Source organism: Anomaloglossus baeobatrachus, chromosome 7, assembly GCF_048569485.1.
Source record: "Anomaloglossus baeobatrachus isolate aAnoBae1 chromosome 7, aAnoBae1.hap1, whole genome shotgun sequence".
In the NCBI taxonomy this organism is placed as follows: domain Eukaryota; kingdom Metazoa; phylum Chordata; class Amphibia; order Anura; family Aromobatidae; genus Anomaloglossus; species Anomaloglossus baeobatrachus.
The window spans coordinates 283,668,798-283,686,284 of NC_134359.1; the positions used below are offsets into that span (position 1 = coordinate 283,668,798).

Consider the following 17,487-nt stretch of genomic DNA (forward strand, 5'->3'; position numbering starts at 1 on the left):
TAGCTTCAATCACCAGGGACAGCTTCAGTCACCAGGGACAGCTTCAATCACCAGGGATAGCTTCAGTCACCAGGGATAGCTTCAATCACCAGGGATAGCTTCAGTCACCAGGGACAGCTTCAATCACCAGGGACAGCTTCAGTCACCAGGGACAGCTTCAATTACCAGGGATAGCTTCAGTCACCAGGGACAGCTTCAATTACCAGGGACAGCTTCAGTCACCAGGGACAGCTTCAATTACCAGGGACAGCTTCAGTCACCAGGGACAGCTTCAATCACCAGGGATAGCTTCAGTCACCAGGGATAGCTTCAATCACCAGGGATAGCTTCAATCACCAGGGATAGCTTCAGTCACCAGGGATAGCTTCAGTCACCAGGGATAGCTTCAATCACCAGGGATAGCTTCAATCACCAGGGACAGCTTCAGTCACCAGGGATAGCTTCAATTACCAGGGACAGCTTCAGTCACCAGGGACAGCTTCAATTACCAGGGACAGCTTCAGTCACCAGGGATAGCTTCAATCACCAGGGATAGCTTCAGTCACCAGGGATAGCTTCAATCACCAGGGATAGCTTCAGTCACCAGGGATAGCTTCAATCACCAGGGATAGCTTCAATCACCAGGGACAGCTTCAATCACCAGGGATAGCTTCAATCGCTGGAAAAGAAGAGAAGATAACGTAAAATAAGCAGAAAGGTAAATGAAGGTGGCTAAATGCACACATGTGATAAGGTGCCGGAGATTTTTATCATGAATGGTCATGATTAGATAATATTCTGTCAATTATGTCATACATTGCTGTTAGCAGAAACAAAAAAAAAAGTCAAACAAGTCTATAATGATCAGGTCTGCATAGTTTTCCAGTTATTAATGCTATGATGAAGTCTGGGGAATGGAACAATAGAAGATTTATTCGTAGCGCCCTCTGGCGAGTCTTCGTGGAATTGTCCATTCTCTCCAGCGCCATCTAGCGTTGTCCATTGAGAAGTGCAAGCTCCCTCCCCTACAGGACAGAGAAAGGCAGAACCCACACACAGAGGCAGCCTGGAGGAGCGCTGCCTGCAGCTGAGAGCTCAGGACTCGGGGGGTCAGGATCGGGGGGTTTCTCCAGTGTTGCATGCTGTGGGGGGCAGCAGGGGATCCCATGCAATGTGAGTAAGCTATGCATTTTGGAAATGCCCAGGCTGAAGCCCTAAGAAGAAAAGATGGCGCCTCCCCCCCTGTGCTGGGACTGCAGCTCTGCCCCCTCTTCTTCCTTCTTGCTGCTGGGCTCTTGCTGGGGCTCGGATCGGGGGCAGCGGCTGGATGGTGCCAACCATGCCCGGGGAGCTGTACCTGTGCCAACGACTCCTGCGTGGTGAACTGCTCCGGTGCAGGACTGCTGGTCCTGGAGACTGTCCCTGCCAATGTGACAGCACTGTGAGTATGCCCCACTGCCTCCTGCACCCCTCACCTTGTGCCCACACTGGGGTCACGTGACCTGCATGCCAGCTGCAAACTTGTAGAAACTTGTAGAAACTTTTAGAAACTTTGAAAAACTTTTACAAACTTTGTTGTTGCTTTAATATCACTGGATTTTCTTGTATAATATTTATTCTTATCAGTGCATATTATAAAATATGATACTTTTTTATGCCACAGTAGTTAACCCTTTGTTCATGAGGATTTTCGCTGACTGTAGATGAGTTCTGCTGCCTGTAGACTGGCAGTGAGTTACATAATACTACGTTGGAGTTGATGTCATTTCCAAGGACCAGCATGATGGCGGGCATGGCATCTAATAACACATTTCATAAATAGTGCCAATATAGTTTGCGATATTTGCCACCGTTGGCATCCAATTTTTGGGTCACATAGGTTGTGATATATGCCACCATTGGCATATTCTCTTTGGGTCACATAAGTTGCGATATATGCCACCGTTGCCGTCTTCTCTTTGGGTCACATGGGTTGCGATATATGCCATCGTTGGCATCCAATTTTTGGGTCACAGTCAGCGATATATGCCACCGTTGGCATCCAATTTTTGTGTCACACAGTCCGCGATACATGCCACTGTTGGCATCCAATTTTTGGGTCACATAGGTTGCGATATATATGCTACCGTTGGCATCCTCTCTTTGGGTCACATAGGTTGCGATATATGCCACCATTGCCGTCTTCTCTTTGGGTCACATAGGTTGCGATATATGCCACTGTTGCCGTCTTCTCTTTGGGTCACATAGGTTGCGATATATACCACCATTGGCATCCAATTTTTGGGTCACACAGTCCGCGATACATGCCACCGTTGGCGTCCAATTTGTGGATCACATAGGTTGCGATATATGCCACCATTGACCCCCGATGTTTGGTTCACATAGTCTGCAATATATGCCACCATTGGCGTCCAATTTTGGGCCACATAGGTTGCGATATATGCCACCGTTGGCATCTCATTTTTGGGTCACATAGTCTGCGATATATGCCATCGTTGGCATCCAATTTTTGGGTCACACAGTCCGCGATACATGCCACCGTTGGCGTCCAATTTGTGGATCACATAGGTTGCGATATATGCCACCATTGACCCCCCATGTTTGGTTCACATAGTCTGCAATATATACCACCATTGGCGTCCAATTTTGGGCCACATAGGTTGCGATATATGCCACTGTTGGCATCCTTTCTTTGGGCCACATAGGTTGAGATATATGCCACCGTTGGCATCTCATTTTTGGGTCACATAGACTGCGATATATGCCACCATTGGTGTCCAATTTTGGGCCACATAGGTTGCGATATATGCCACCGTTGGCGTCCAATTTGTGGATCACATAGGTTGCGATATATGCCACCATTGACCCCCGATGTTTGGGTCACATAATCTGCAATATATGCCACCGTTGATGCCCGATGTTTGGGTCACATAGTCTGCAATATATGCCACCGTTGATGCCCGATTTTTGGGTCACATAGGCTGCGATATATGCCACCGTTGATGCCCGATTTTTGGGTCACATAGGCTGCGATATATGCCACCATAGGTGTCCTTTCTTTGGGTCACAGCTTTGGTGCTTATTTTGTTATTGGATTGATTTCTAAGAGAAATAACATGATTGATGTCATCAACTTCCAGCGGGCAGAATTTGCAGTATTGCTCAGTCCATAGATGTAAATAGAACTGGCATGCAACTGGAAAAGTCGCCATGTACACTGACAGTAAGCTGAAGACACCTGTATGCGGTCACAGCATGCTGGGAGTTGTAGTTTCACAACAGCTGGAGAGGAGATGCCATCACTTATAACCTCAGTTGTTTCAGGCATTCTTACAACAGGTCTCATATTGTGCGCCATCATTGTGCCAGTCTGCTGGGTATATCTAATGGTTCTGGGGGTGGGGTTCCATTATTAGGATAACTTTACGTACTTTTGGAAAATCTCTTATGATTGATTCCCAGCTGTGTAATGGCCGCGTGTGATTTCCTGTTTATATACTGTTATTGCTAATTTTGGAAATTCAAAATTAAATATTAAGATTTTTGGAGAGGTGCAATCAGAATTCAATTAAATACGCCATATGGAGAGCATGTGAGTAAAGGTGCCCATTGCTGTGGTTGGCTTTCACCTAAACGGAGGGTTAAATGATTTTCTTTATAGTGGGGTTTTCCAGAACCTAGAATAGGAAATACATAGCTGCTTTATGCCAAAAAGAGCGCCACACCGGTCTGCAGGTTATTTGTGGTACTGCAGCTCAGCCCCAGTCACCTTAATGGAGCTGAATAGCAGACACAAGCAATTGCGGGTGGCAATGGCTAGCTGCAGAAGATCTCTAGCAAAAAAAAAAGGACTATATATATATATATATATAATGTATGTGTGTGTAACATATATACATTGCCAATGTATGTAAGGTGCTATGGAATTAATAGCGCTATATAAATGAATAAATTAATTATTATTATATTATATATATATATATATAATATAATAATAATTAATTTATTCATTTATATAGCGCTATTAATTCCATAGCACCTTACATACATTGGCAATGTATATATGTTACACACACATACATTATATATATATATATATATATATATTATATATAAAATGTATGTGTGTGTGTGTGTGTATATATAATATATATACAGCAAATATATGTTCTTATATTTTTTTATTATTTATTTTTTACAAATATTAACTAAAACGCAAGAATCTGAATGAGCCCCTTTTCCCATTTTCAAATTTAAAATATAAAAAAAGCACATTCGGTATTTCCGGATCCGCAATAATCCAAATTATAAGTATATAATATTATTTTTTAAAAAAAGGTAAAAAAAAATAAATGGCAGAATTGCCAAAAAAATGTAATAAAAAAATTGTATGTAGCCATAATGATGCCAATAGAAAATATCAGCTCACCACCCAAAAAAAGCTGAATTGACGGAAAAGTAAAAGTGACGGTATTCAGAAAATGGCGGCACAAGCTTTTTTTATATATACATATAAACACAAATTTTATTCTTCTTTGTCACTATTGAAATAATAATAAAAAAAACTACACATTTGGTATCACTAATCATTGTGATCGTACAGAAATCATGTTCCCAGATCATTTTACTAGACAATGAACCCTTAATCAATGGTTGAATTCCATTTTTTTTTTTAATAAAAGCAAAAGTTGTCCGCATCGAGAATTGTCTAAAATATTAGTGAAATCGGCATTTGACAGACAAGTAAATAGTATCACGCTGTGATCCAGCCATCTTAGTAACAGTACCCTTCTTTAGTCTTAAAGGGGTTGTCCGCTACTTGAACATCCCCATCTTAAATGCAACAGGACTGTAAACAATATAGTCACCCCTTGGACCTCACCCCTTGGACCAGTGATGTTCCAGCAATGTCGGTGCTGTGTCTGACGGCTTTTGCATGATATTATGTCAGGTGACCGCTGCTTTCCATCAGTGGCATCTGATAGACTGCAGCATTCACATGACATAATATACGCAGTATAGGAGTGGAGGCATACATTACATTTTAATATCTAACCTAACTTTCTTAGTGGCGAAGAAATTAAAGTAAGTAAACAAATCTATGACTATACAAATTCCTAGGCCTCAGTTATCAACATTTGCTTTGTTGCCCATAGCAACCAATCACTGCGCAGCTTTCATTTTCCCAGAGCAGAATACGAAATGAAAGCTGAGCTCTGATTGGTTGCTATGGGCAACGGGGCCTATATGTCTTTCTAATCCATGAACATTTTTTAGAATTAAAGTTTTATGTCAAAAAGCGAATTCATCATATAATTACAACCTTGTAATATAGTTTGTGTTTCTCCTCCTTACCTTTGTCAACATCTTTGCTTGCTGTCAGTGAATTGTAGCATTTTCGTTTACAGAGGACATAAATAAAAAAAAAACAACAGAAAATGATTACTTTTCACTGCTGAGGGTTTGTTACACCTTCAAGCTAAACACATCGGCAGCACAAATCTTTTTCTTGTCCTGATAATTTATCATAACGTCATAGCCTCAAGGCGGGTTCAGACGAATATGTTCGACAGTCTGTGTATAGACCACCATGCCCGGTCTGCTCGCAGGTCTACTGACCCAAACTTACAACCTAGGGCTATGTTCACACAGGGTGTTTCTGCTGTTTTATTTTCTGCTGTTTTATGTCTATAGTAAGGGCTCGTGCGCATGTTGCGTAATTGCATGCATTTACGCTGCGTATTGCACTGCAGCGTAAATGCATGCGTCCTGCGTCTCCTGCATAATCTATGAAGATTGTGCATGATACATGCGCACGTTGCTTTTATGAACGCAGCGATTTGGGTGCTAAAATTTTGACCCAAATCTGTGCGTTCATAAAATGAGCATGTCAATTAATTTGTGCGCTATGGATGCAGCTCCCACTCTGTCTATGGTGGGGGCAGCAGCCATAGCGCATGAAATCGGCTTTTTTTGTACAAAAAAACTGCATCCATTATGCAGTGTTTCTGCAGCGATTTGACACTCACATGTGCTGTCAAATCGCTGTAGAATATTCAGCAGTTACGTGCGCATGAGCCCTAAAGCCTTATCTCTTGGCAGGAAATACTGTGGAAATACTGTGCATGTGCCGCAGCTTGATTTGCGGTCACACGTGAAGAACTCACCTGTGATCGCAAATCCCCTGAGTGACTGTAGTGAGCCGGGCGATCAGTTGTGCTGTCACTGTGGTTACTCGCGGCCACAGCTGCAGTCTTCCACCTGAGAGCGGTGGCCGCGAGTAACCGCAGTGACCGCACAGCTGATCGCGCTACTCACTTCAGTTGCTGCATGGAGCTGACAGGAGCGTCGGTGTTCTACTGCCGCTCCTGTCAGCTTCCGATGTAGCCACGCAATCACAATAAAGTCGGGTGAAGTTCATCCGAGTTCATTCTGATCGCGCGGCACTGTCTCGTAGCCAGCCATGCTCTTTTTGACAGTGCGGTCCCACTCGGCTCTGCTGCAAGTCTATGGAGATGCTGCAGAGCCGAGTGGGACCGCACTGTCAAAAATGTGCGTTCTGGATGCTTTTCCCACTCTGTCTATGGCAGAGAAAGCATCCAGAACGCATGAATTCTCTAGGAATGTGCGCACGTTGCGTTCTGCCGAATGCGTCTCAGAACGCAGCTTTTTCGTCTGCGTTCTGAGACGCACCGGCAGTGACTTACAAACTGTGGAATTGAACGCAAAGTGCGCACATGGCCTAAAAATGCTAAAAGAATTGACATTATAATCAAAAACGTAGCAGATTTTCGACTAAGGGTCGTTTCACACATCCGGCTTTTCTCTGGATTGCTGGATCCGACACACTCCAGTACAGTGTGATACAGTACAATGGCAGCGCGACAAGCTCTGGTCACACGCTGTCATGTGACCGGAGCATGTGACCCGGAAGTTGCCGCGCTGCCATTGTACTGTATCACACTGTACTGGAGTGCGCTGGATCCGGCAATCTGGCAAAAAGCCGGATGTGTGAAACGGCTTTAATTGTGAGGGGAAAAGCAATCGTGTGCATGAGGTTTCTGAGATCTTATAGCTCTTGCTGGTAATGTTAGGATCTGTGCACACTTTGCATTTTCTTTCATGCTTTTTTCCATGCTTTTTTCCTTGCAAATTTTAATCAATACTGCAAGGAAAAAAGCATCCCAGCAAAGTCGATGAGAATCCTAAAGTGCTGTACGCACGTTGCTTCTTTTTACCTTTTGTTGCAAAAAAAAAGAAGCAACAAGTCATTTCTTTATGCTTTTTTTCCCTGCGTTTTCCCTATCTCAAAAGATAAAAAAAACATGAAAAAGCATTAAAGCGTGCTTTTTTCCTGACAAAACATGCTTTTTTTGTGCAGAAAAAAATTGCTATGTGTGCATGTAGCCTTAAAAGCAACTTTTAATTTGCATAAGAAAACACAGAAAAAAACTAAACAAAAGTCAACGTGTGAACATAGCCTTATAGGCATATATGAGGCGGATAGTTTAGGTGACTCGTGATCAGTCTGGGCTTTGTAGTCCGTACATGGACTGTGAAATATGGCTGTCCATTAGTCCAGCCTGGTTTAGTTAACAGATGATTGTCATGACTGATTTCAATTGTAGCAAACCCTCCGCTGCAAGTTGCAAAAGTTTTGTGGTCTGTAAATCGTGAAGAAGAAGATGATCAGAAGCAAAGATTTTGAAAATGTAATCAGGTATTGGTGTATTCCACATTTTGCCATGAATTTACGTATGGGGTGAATACGTTGAAGGGTGCCAGGTGAAGAATCTGCACGTATTAGGCCTTGTGCACACAGGGCTTTTTTTCCATGCTTTTTTTTTCCATGCTTTTTTTTTCCATGCTTTTTTTTCCTTGCTTTTTTTAATCAATAAAAAGCAAGGAAAACGCATCCTAGCAAAGTCTATGAGAATCCTGACGAAGGGTATGTGCGCGCACTGTAGTTTTATTTCTCCAGCAAAAAACGCATCCTCTGGCCAAAAAAACGTATCAAAAAACGCATGTCGCGTTTTCGGTGTGTTTTTGCCCCTGCGTTTTTTTAACATTGTCAATGGCAAAAGCTAGGGAAAAACGCAGAAAAGAAGTGACATGCTGCTTCTTTTTTCTGCAACCAACACTGCAGGCAAAGAAAAAAAAGCAACGTGCGCACAGCCTTTCGGATATCTCATAGGCCATGTGCGCACTTTGTGTCGAGGTAGTTGCAGTTCTAAACGCATCCTCTGGCAGAAATTGTCTTTGTCAAATTTGTTTTTGACCACAAAAACGCTATAAATACGCTTGCGTTTTTATCGCGATTTTGCCGCGTTTTTACCGCTATTTACATGCTTTTTCATTGCTTAAAGTCAGATGCGTTTTGAATACAAATACACTACTACATAAAGTTTAAACATTCAAACATTATGAAAAAAACGGAAAAAAATGATAACTAATATCATGATTAAAATCATACACAAAATAAATAATTGTATTAAAATTATAACTATTTTTTTATATTTATGCATAAAATAACATTAAATTATGGATTTTCATTAATTTAATTGTCGGACTCTGTGTGTGTGTGTGTGTGTGTGTGTGTGTGTGTAGGGACATATTTTTCCCATATTATAAAGTAAAAAACGCATGCGTTTATTTTTTCCAAAAAGCATGTTTTCTGCATCCAAAAAGCATGTAAAACGCTGGGATTTTGATTGTGTGTGCGTTTTGACATTTCTCATTGACTCCAATGTTAGCAAAACACTGCCCAAATAGCAAAAACAATTGAAATGTTGATCTTTAACCGCTGAGTTTTTGCCAAATTTTCTGCAACTAAAACGTTGCGTTTTTAACTGCATAGTGCGCACAAGAAATGACAATTTCCCATAGACTTTGCTTGAAAATCAAAATGCATGCATTTTGGCATTAAAACGCTGCGGAAATGCATGAAAAAACGCAAAGTGCGCACACAGCCATAGACTTTGCTGGAGAAGGTCATATATGCAGTTTAGGACCACAAACTGCACCCAAAACTGTTTCAAAAATGCAGCAAAAAAGGTAGGGATTTTTTTTCATGCTTTTTCCTTGCTTTTTTTAATCAATAAAAAGCAAAGAAAACATATCACAGCAAAGTCTATGAGAATCGTGATTTGCTGTGCCCATGTTGTTTCTTTTTTCCTTGCTGTTTTTGTTGCTGAAAAAAAGAAGCAGCATGTCAATTGTTTCTGCTTTTTTTTCCTGCTTTTTTCCCTATCTTAGTAGATGAGAAGCATGAAAAAAAGCACAAAAAAGCAGCTTTTCTTCTGCCAAGACATGCTTTTTTTGTGCTGAAAAAAACACTGTGGGTACATAGCCATGTTACTTTTTTTTCCTTGCTTTTTTTGTTGCTGAAAAATAAGCAACATGTCAATTGTTTCTGATTTTTTTCCTGTTTTTTCCTTATTTCAATGGATAAGAAGAAGCATGAAAAAAAGCAAAAAAACATGAAAAAAGCAGCTTTTTTCTTGCCAAAACATGCTTTTTGTGAGCTGAAAAAAAGCAACGTGGGCGGTTATAGTAAGATTTACCCAAATTTTATCCAAGTTTCAGTGCCCATTTCATACAGATGAGATTTTTAAATCCACAGCAAGCTAATTTTTGCTGCATCTTTTCCCTGCGGATGAAATCCGTAGCAAATCCACATATAACTAGTGCAGATTTTGCTGCAGATTCATTGCTGATTTTTCTTTTGCTTCCTTCCACTTTTTTTTTTTTAACAATTTTTGCTTTATTCCGAAAAGAAAAAAAAAAGAAAAACCCACAAACGTAGAAAACGTTTCATCCACTTGAGTTTTCGCCATGGTAACTTTGGGGTGGAATGTGAACTATGTGTAAATGTGCAGTGGAGTAAAGAGCTGCAGATCTCACAGCTGGGAGCTGTAAACCAGAACCAGGAAAGAGCGCTGGGTGTTCACATACGACCGGACTGGAGCATGTGGAGATCTTAGGCCGGCTTCTCACTTGTGAGTTTCTCGCAGTAGAGCAATATGAGAAAATCTCGCATTGGAATCGGACACATGTTAGTGAATGATTCAGCTCGCATTTGCGATTTTTTTTCTCAGTCCAAATCGGACTTAGAAAAAAATCGCAGCATGCTGCTTTTTTGCGAGTTTCTACTGCGAGTCTCTCCAATGCAAGTCTATGGGAGCGTGTAAATAATCGGATGTCACGGGACGGCACTCACACCATCCTAGTGACATGCGATTTTCTATATACATTTCTCGCATGTTTCCTAAAACACTGGAAACGAGTGATGTCTCACAATGTCTGTCAATCACTATTCTCTGTCAGTCGGTCTCTCCCTCTCGGTCTCTATTCTCTCTCTGTCGGTCGGTCTGTCGGTCGGTCACTATCTCTGTCCCTCTCTCTCTGTCCATGTCGGTCTATCCCTCCCACCCCCTCTCTCATACTCACCGATTCACGATCACCGGCACGGCGTTCACACTGTGGCGGCGTCTTCTCTTTTGAAAATGCCGGCCGCTCATTAATCCATCACGTATTCCCTGCTTCCCCCGCCCACCGGCGCCTATGATTGGTTGCAGTCGGACACGCCCCCACGCTGAGTGACAGCTGTCTCACTGCAACCAATCACAGCCGCCGGTGGGCGTGTCTATATCGAGCAGTAAAAAGAATGAATGAAAAAAAAAACAACGTGCTGTCCCCCCCCATTTGGATACCAGCCAGGGTAAAGCCATACGGCTGGAGGCTGGTATTCTCAGGATGGGGAGCTCCACGTTGTGGGGAGCCCCCCAGCCTACCAATAACAGCCAGCAGACACCCGGAATTGCCGCATCCATTAGATGCGACAGTCCCGGGACTTTACCGGCTCATCCCGAATTGCCCTGGTGCGGTGGCAAACGGGGTAATAAGGAGTTAATGGCAGCAGCCCATAGCTGCCACTAAGTCCTAGGTTAATCATGGCATGTGTCTCCCCGAGATACCTTCCATGATTAACCTGTAAGTTAAAGTAAATAAACACTATTAAACCCAAAAAATTCTTTATTTGGAATGAAAGACAAAAAAACACCCTCTTTCACCACTTTATTAACCCCTCAAAAACACCTCCAGGTCCGACGTAATCCACGCAAGGTCCCACGACGCTTCCAGCTCTGCTACATCGGAAGCTGACAGGAGCGATAGTAGACCACCGCCGCTCCTGTGAGCTCCATGCAGCAACTGAAGTGAGTCGCGTGATCAGCTGTGCTGTCACTGAGGTTACTCACGGCCACCGATCTCAGGTGGAGGACTGCAGCTGTGGCCACAAGTAACCTGAGTGATGGCACCGCTGATCGCGCGGCTCACTGCAGTCACTCAGGGGATTTGCGATCACAGGTGAGTCCTTCACTTGTGACCGCAAATCAAGCCGCAGAACATGCACAGAGTCGCGCGATCACAATGAAGTCGGGTGAAGTACATCCGAGTTCATTCTGATCGCGTGGCTCTGTCCCGCAGCCAGCCATGACAGTGACAGTGCGGTCCCACTCAGCTCTGCTGCACGTTTATGGGGATGCTGCAGAGCCGAGTGGGACCGCATTGTGAAAAATGTGCGTTCTGGATGCTTTTCCCACTCTGTCTATGGCAGAGAAAGCATTAATTCTCTCCAGGAATGTGCACACTTTGCGGTCTGCAGAATGCGTCTCAGAACGCAGCTTTTTCGGCTGCGTTCTGAGACGCACCGACAGTGACTTACACGCTGCGGAATTGAACGCAAAGTGCGGACATAGCCTTAAAGCAATGTCTCCGTGGGCCTTCAGGGCATAGGAAAGCCTCTGACGGCTCAGCAGACATGTGACAACCACCGTCTTCCTCTGCGAAAAGTCTGACTTTTGCTTTAATGGAGGCGGCCATTTTTTTTTTTCTTAATTCTGATTACAGTCAAATATTTAATCACTCACTGATATCATTAAATCATTTTGGAAAAAAAAAAAGAATTTGAAAATTTTGACTATACTGATGTAATTCCTGCACAGAAAAGCACTAACAAGACCCTTTCCAGCAACCATATAGATAGTCCGTGGCCTGCTTATCTCCCCGTGGCATCCCTGAGATCTCCATAGGCCACCAATTTAGTTAAATGCAGACATGGCCACTGGACCAGGGTCTTGCAAATTTTTCTGCTCAACTCTTAACCTATTCTCATCCCCAGCAATCCAACGCTATCCCTATGGCAGTCCTTTTGGTCTTTGCCTATATGTAGGCGATGTGACCGCTGCAGCCAATCACTAGCCTGTACTGGAGGTATAACGGCTCCCATTACTAAGCAGTGATGGCAGCAGCATGGTATAAGTGGCAAGTGAGTGGTTGCAGCGGTCACGCAGCGGCCTAATGTAATCAAAGACCCTGCTGAGTGCATGGTAGGAGGGTCTACGCTATATCCATGGCAAAAGAGAATGGGCGAATATTATTTATTTTGCTAATTTAGTTCTTTGCACTACTGAACAAAATGGAAAAAAAAAAACCCCAGGAGACCTTTAGCCAAACCATCTAAGAGGTTAAACTAGCAGGATCAGAGTTATCTCCTATCCTGGTAGTTGCAGGATGATACAGTGACCGTAGCAACAAAATCACTTTGACGTGACCGTAAAGAATTACTCACCTGTGGCGGACATATTTGTCAGAGGATGTTAAGGGGTTAAAAAATTGGCGATATCAACTAAGTGGGTATGAGTAAGCCAATTAGGGTCCAAATTCTTATAGGAATAGGTCATTTCGGACATCTATGTGGTCAGGATCAACATTTTTAGGGCACCCTATAGGTCCCTTATTGGCTCCCTTAAAGGTGTGATCCAAAAAATAAGCTCTTGATGTGCTAATTTGAAAAGGTCTGTGTAGAATCGCCAATAGTGATGGAATGGGTTTGATCTGTGTATAAAGACCCTTAAATTTTGGGTTGCAGATAGCCTATGTGAGAATATCACTATCAGGGACCATATATGAGGGTATGGCTTAATATAGGGTTCACCCATAGCCCCTGCACTATAGCTGACCTACAGAAATATCCTGTTAGCTTACAGTTGTATAATATCCATCGGGCGTGGGGTGGTGTATTTGTAATTCATGTGGGTAAAATGAACGATATCCAGATGGAAACAAAAATGTGAAAAAATTCCCGAAATCTTGGCCAGGAATCGGTTTTGCTTGTATTTTGGCCATTTGAACTGGAGATTCTCGAGGTGTTGGAACTTTAAATTTGAAGATATTTTGGAAAGCGCCTATGGTAAATCTTGCCATCTACAAGGAATTAAGATGCTTCAGTATGTTCCGAATGTGCTGTGAACTTATGTAACAGGATCTGAAGATTATGTAAAAGGAACGCACACTATGGAATTTATATTGCAATCTCTTTCAGGGGGGGAAACTATTTTGTTTTGCTGAAGTATATTGGGGTATAGGAGTCATTGGGGTATGTAATGACAGGACAGGGGCCACTAGGTTGGCCCTCAGACTTGAGACCCTGCGCTGTCCTTTATTTCGGAGTGTAGGCTTGATGGTAGCCAGGTCCGAGCCCCCTGCATGACCCTAACTCCTGTCCGAGCCCTGATCTTACTCCCTCTCTCCCACAATCTTGGGGCGGGCTGGAAATCACAATGACAAAACCGCACAAAACAACATAGGGAGTGCACTCAACCACAAAGGAGAGACAATATTTGTACCAGGGGGAATAAAGAAAAAGGGAAGAAAGTAACGCACAACAGTGGAACGTTTACACCACTCAATATCACAACACAGATCACCATTAACAGGATTACCACCAAGACCGGGATCGCTGGAGCTTATGCAGAAGCTATCATCGGCACATACCGGGCTTTAAATAGGGAGGAGACAGCTGCACGTGGCGATTAGCAATCTGAGCTCTTAGGGTCCTACTCACAAGTCTGCAGAGGTGAAGACCAGTGAACCAGAGCCAGCCGATGCCCGGCTCTGGCTGAACAATCCAGAAGCCTCAGGTTGCTTGTCAGACTCTGTGGTGTGAATAGTGTCTGATGATGCCGTGCCAGCAGGTGTTTGCAGATCCAAACATCGCATGACAACAGGTAGATGACCTTTTGTTGAGAGATCCGACTGTACTAGATCCCATTGGAATACATTGAGTTTCACAATTGGAATCCGTAAAGTAGTATCATTAAGGGCTGCATCGGGGGTCTCTGCAGTCATTGTAGCAAATTTGAGGACTGGAAAAGGTGTTGGTCTTGAATTTCATCACAAACTGTAACGTTGCCCATTTTGGACCATCACTTTTTGTTAGAAACAGCCTGTAAATCATCCAAGAATATCTTTATTTGACTTAGAACCTACAGCTCCCCCGCAGGAGGAATGAAGTATTACATGGTGTTCAGTCCTCCAGAGAAACAGTTGCTTTTTGTAGTCAATAATTTTTCCAACTAATTCGATAAAGCCCTAAATTAGGGACTACTCTGTAGCGGTACACCAATTACTCGTTTACTGCAGTATATTCGCAAGTGTAGATGACCTTGTGCCAAAAGATATGACTTCATTTCATCAGACTGTAAATGCATTGAGATGCAATGCAAAGTAGTATCAGTAAAAGGTTGTATCAAGGGTCTTTTCAAAAGTAAATGTAATTACCGTAACTTTTATTTTTTAATATTTTAATATTTGGGGGTGAAGGAGCTCAACTTGAATCATGTAAAAGTAATATCTAAGATTTAAAGGGGTATTCCACTTTGAACAATCCCTTTTGTAACGTTTCTTGAAGGTAAACTAGACATTTTCAATCAGTCTTAATTGACATGGTTCCTAGCAGAAATTTCTAAATCCATTTCTAAACAGCACCACCACAGGAAAAATAGAGTATTACAAGGTGGCAAGTCCTTCATAAACAAAGCAATTAGTGCTCCAATTAATTAGTTTAAGCCTCAAATTAGGGACCCCCTGCACAGCTGCACATTATAGAATATCGCAACTGTTATTGGGAAAAAATGAAATTAGCCTAATTGGGTACCGTAATGGGGTTTAGGTACACCCCATTTAGACCATACATGGCACAAATAGCTATTTACATTTCATAAAATGAAATTTCACCCCCCTCCATGCCCCAGTGCTCCCTTCCTATTAGAATTTGACAGCTGGCCCGGATTCCACTTAGTTTTGCAAGATTTAGATTACAGCATATGGAAACTTTATAAACTTTTTTTTGCTTGAGAACTAATTTTTTAGCCCATTTCAATAGAGCGCAACATCTCATATGATCCTTTGGACCAGGACTCTCTATTTTTCAAGTTCTTCGGTTAATTGTCCAAGATTTACCCCTTTCTTGTTTTTGTTCAATGGCCCCTTACCCCCAACCATGAGCTAAGAAAAGTCACAACTTCTCCTATTTGAGAGCATTTAGAAGGATGATCCACGTTTTTAGGACCATGAAAGAACCATATACCAGAACTCTTTGTGAACTATGGACTTTTACGCCCATGAATGCTTATTCCATCCCCATTTCAACCTTTTTAGATGGCGTTGCCCTTTAAGTTTTCTGAATCTTCTCCTTGATGGACTGAGAACTACACAGTGCTGAATTATTTGAGATTTTTTAATTCCCCATCCATTTACTAAATAGAATTTCTCATCTCTTGCCCAGAATGTCAATTTAAGGGAGAGTCAATAGGAAAATGGAGGACAGAACAGAGACGAGCATTGTAAGGGGAGGTATCAAATTCTGCCTCAATGTCGTTTTTCTTTTCTTTTCTCCATCCACCAGTTTCTGTCCATTGTCAGGAAATTTTGTCCAAAAAGTTGAAATTGCTAATTACGATCCAATTAACCTTTGTTTTCTCACAACCGATGGTTCACACTTTTTTTTTGGATTCTGTCTACAATAATAATACACAACTCCTAAACTTATTGTGTTAAGGCCAAATCCAAAACTGTTATGTTTAGTGTCTCGATGGGTCAAAATACTGAAATGACCCATATTCAAAGGGGAAGTCCAGCCTAAAATAATTAACAAAGATCATCCATTTTTGGAAATGAAATGGGGTCAAAAAGTTGAAACCCACATTGCCTTGAACCCTGACTATATTGAATATACTGATAATGCATGACAAATTGTATTGAAAAAGTCAGAATCCGCACGGTTTCAACGTTGCCCAGGTTGACCATAGACAATATTTCGGGCGATACATGGACCCTTCTTCAGGCGAAATTGCTGAAGTGAAGTGTCTGGAGTCTGGAAACCTTCACTAAAGCAGTTAAGCCTGAAGAAGGGTGTGTGTATCGGAGAAACGTTGACATAGTCGGCAAACATATGAGATGTTGCATACTCCTAACCGGCCAGAAGGTTTTCCAATAATTCCACAGTCCATCCAGTTTTCTAAAAGTTTAGAGCAGAGGTTCCCAAACTCCAGTCCTCACGACCCCCAACAGGTCATGTTTTCAGGATTTCCTTAATATAGCACAGGTGATGCCTTGATAATGATAAGGAAATCCTGAAAACATGACTTGTCGGGGGCCATGAGGACTGGAGTTTGGGAAACACTGGTTTAGACTCACATTGCATTGAGCTCCGATCATATGTTATTAAAAATACTGATAATGCATGAGAACGTTTTGGGTGACACTTGAACCCTTCTCCAGGCTGAATTGCTGAAGTGTCGAGTCAGGAAACCTTCACTAGAGCAATTGAGCCTGAAGAAGGGTGTGTGTATCGGGGATTTGTTGACATAGTCGGCAAACATATGAGACGTCGCTTACTCCTGACCAACCAAAAGTCTTTGCAACATTTTTGTGGGTGCGCCTGCACCCATTAACCTCTCCCTGTCCTTTAATTCTGACCACTGGATCAGATGGCTTTAGTCACGCTCCTCCGACCGTCATGGGACGATGACTCTGGAATTTAAGCGTGAATGGTGTAAATATAGATAAAATGAAGCTGTGAGCGTGGGATATTCTCAGCAAGTGGAGATCATCAAGGGATACTTGGGGCTGGTTGCACAAACTAACCATTTTGGACACGTCTACACTGCACACATTTTTGGCTTATGGTTCCCAAAATGTTCTTGGATCAAGGTGTGGTCCGGGGAGCAGCAGAACAAGGCGTAGCTTCCCGTTTAACCATTTAGATGTTATGACAGTGTTACATTACGGTGAAAACTGTGGATCCTCTAAATGTGCCCCCTATTTTGTGGCAGGGGCCCGTGCTCTGATAACTTTTTGTGCATTTTATAGCTTTTACTAGTTTTTTAGCATATTTTTTTAGATCATATTATGGATTGGGTTTAGGCAGCCTCAAATTGACAGACTGGTATTGTAATCTGAGAATTGGGGGCGAGAACCATACCATGTGTGGAGCGATTGGATATGATTCCTCTCGTGCTGGTCGGATTGGATAAGACTTCCTTCCCCTGTGATGGTTTGTGCTTGGAACCAGGGTTGCGGTTGCGATCGAGCTCGGGGGTTTAGGGGGCCCGAGGACCGTTGAAACCATGATGGTGACATGATTTATTACCTCTTTCCACATTG

The 17,487-nt window shown here is 42.6% G+C and overlaps 1 protein-coding gene across 2 annotated transcripts in view; it reads left to right on the forward strand.

Annotated features, from left to right (window-relative positions):
* The first annotated feature begins 1,139 nt into the window (after window positions 1-1,139).
* Window positions 1,140-17,487, forward strand: part of PKD1 (polycystin 1, transient receptor potential channel interacting) — a 148,631-nt gene continuing 132,283 nt past the window's right edge. For both annotated transcript variants that reach the window (XM_075318301.1, XM_075318302.1), the window contains exon 1: window positions 1,140-1,420. In XM_075318301.1, coding sequence (XP_075174416.1) covers window positions 1,164-1,420 — 257 coding nt within the window. In that variant the 5' untranslated portion in view covers window positions 1,140-1,163. The remainder of the gene's footprint in view (window positions 1,421-17,487) is intronic.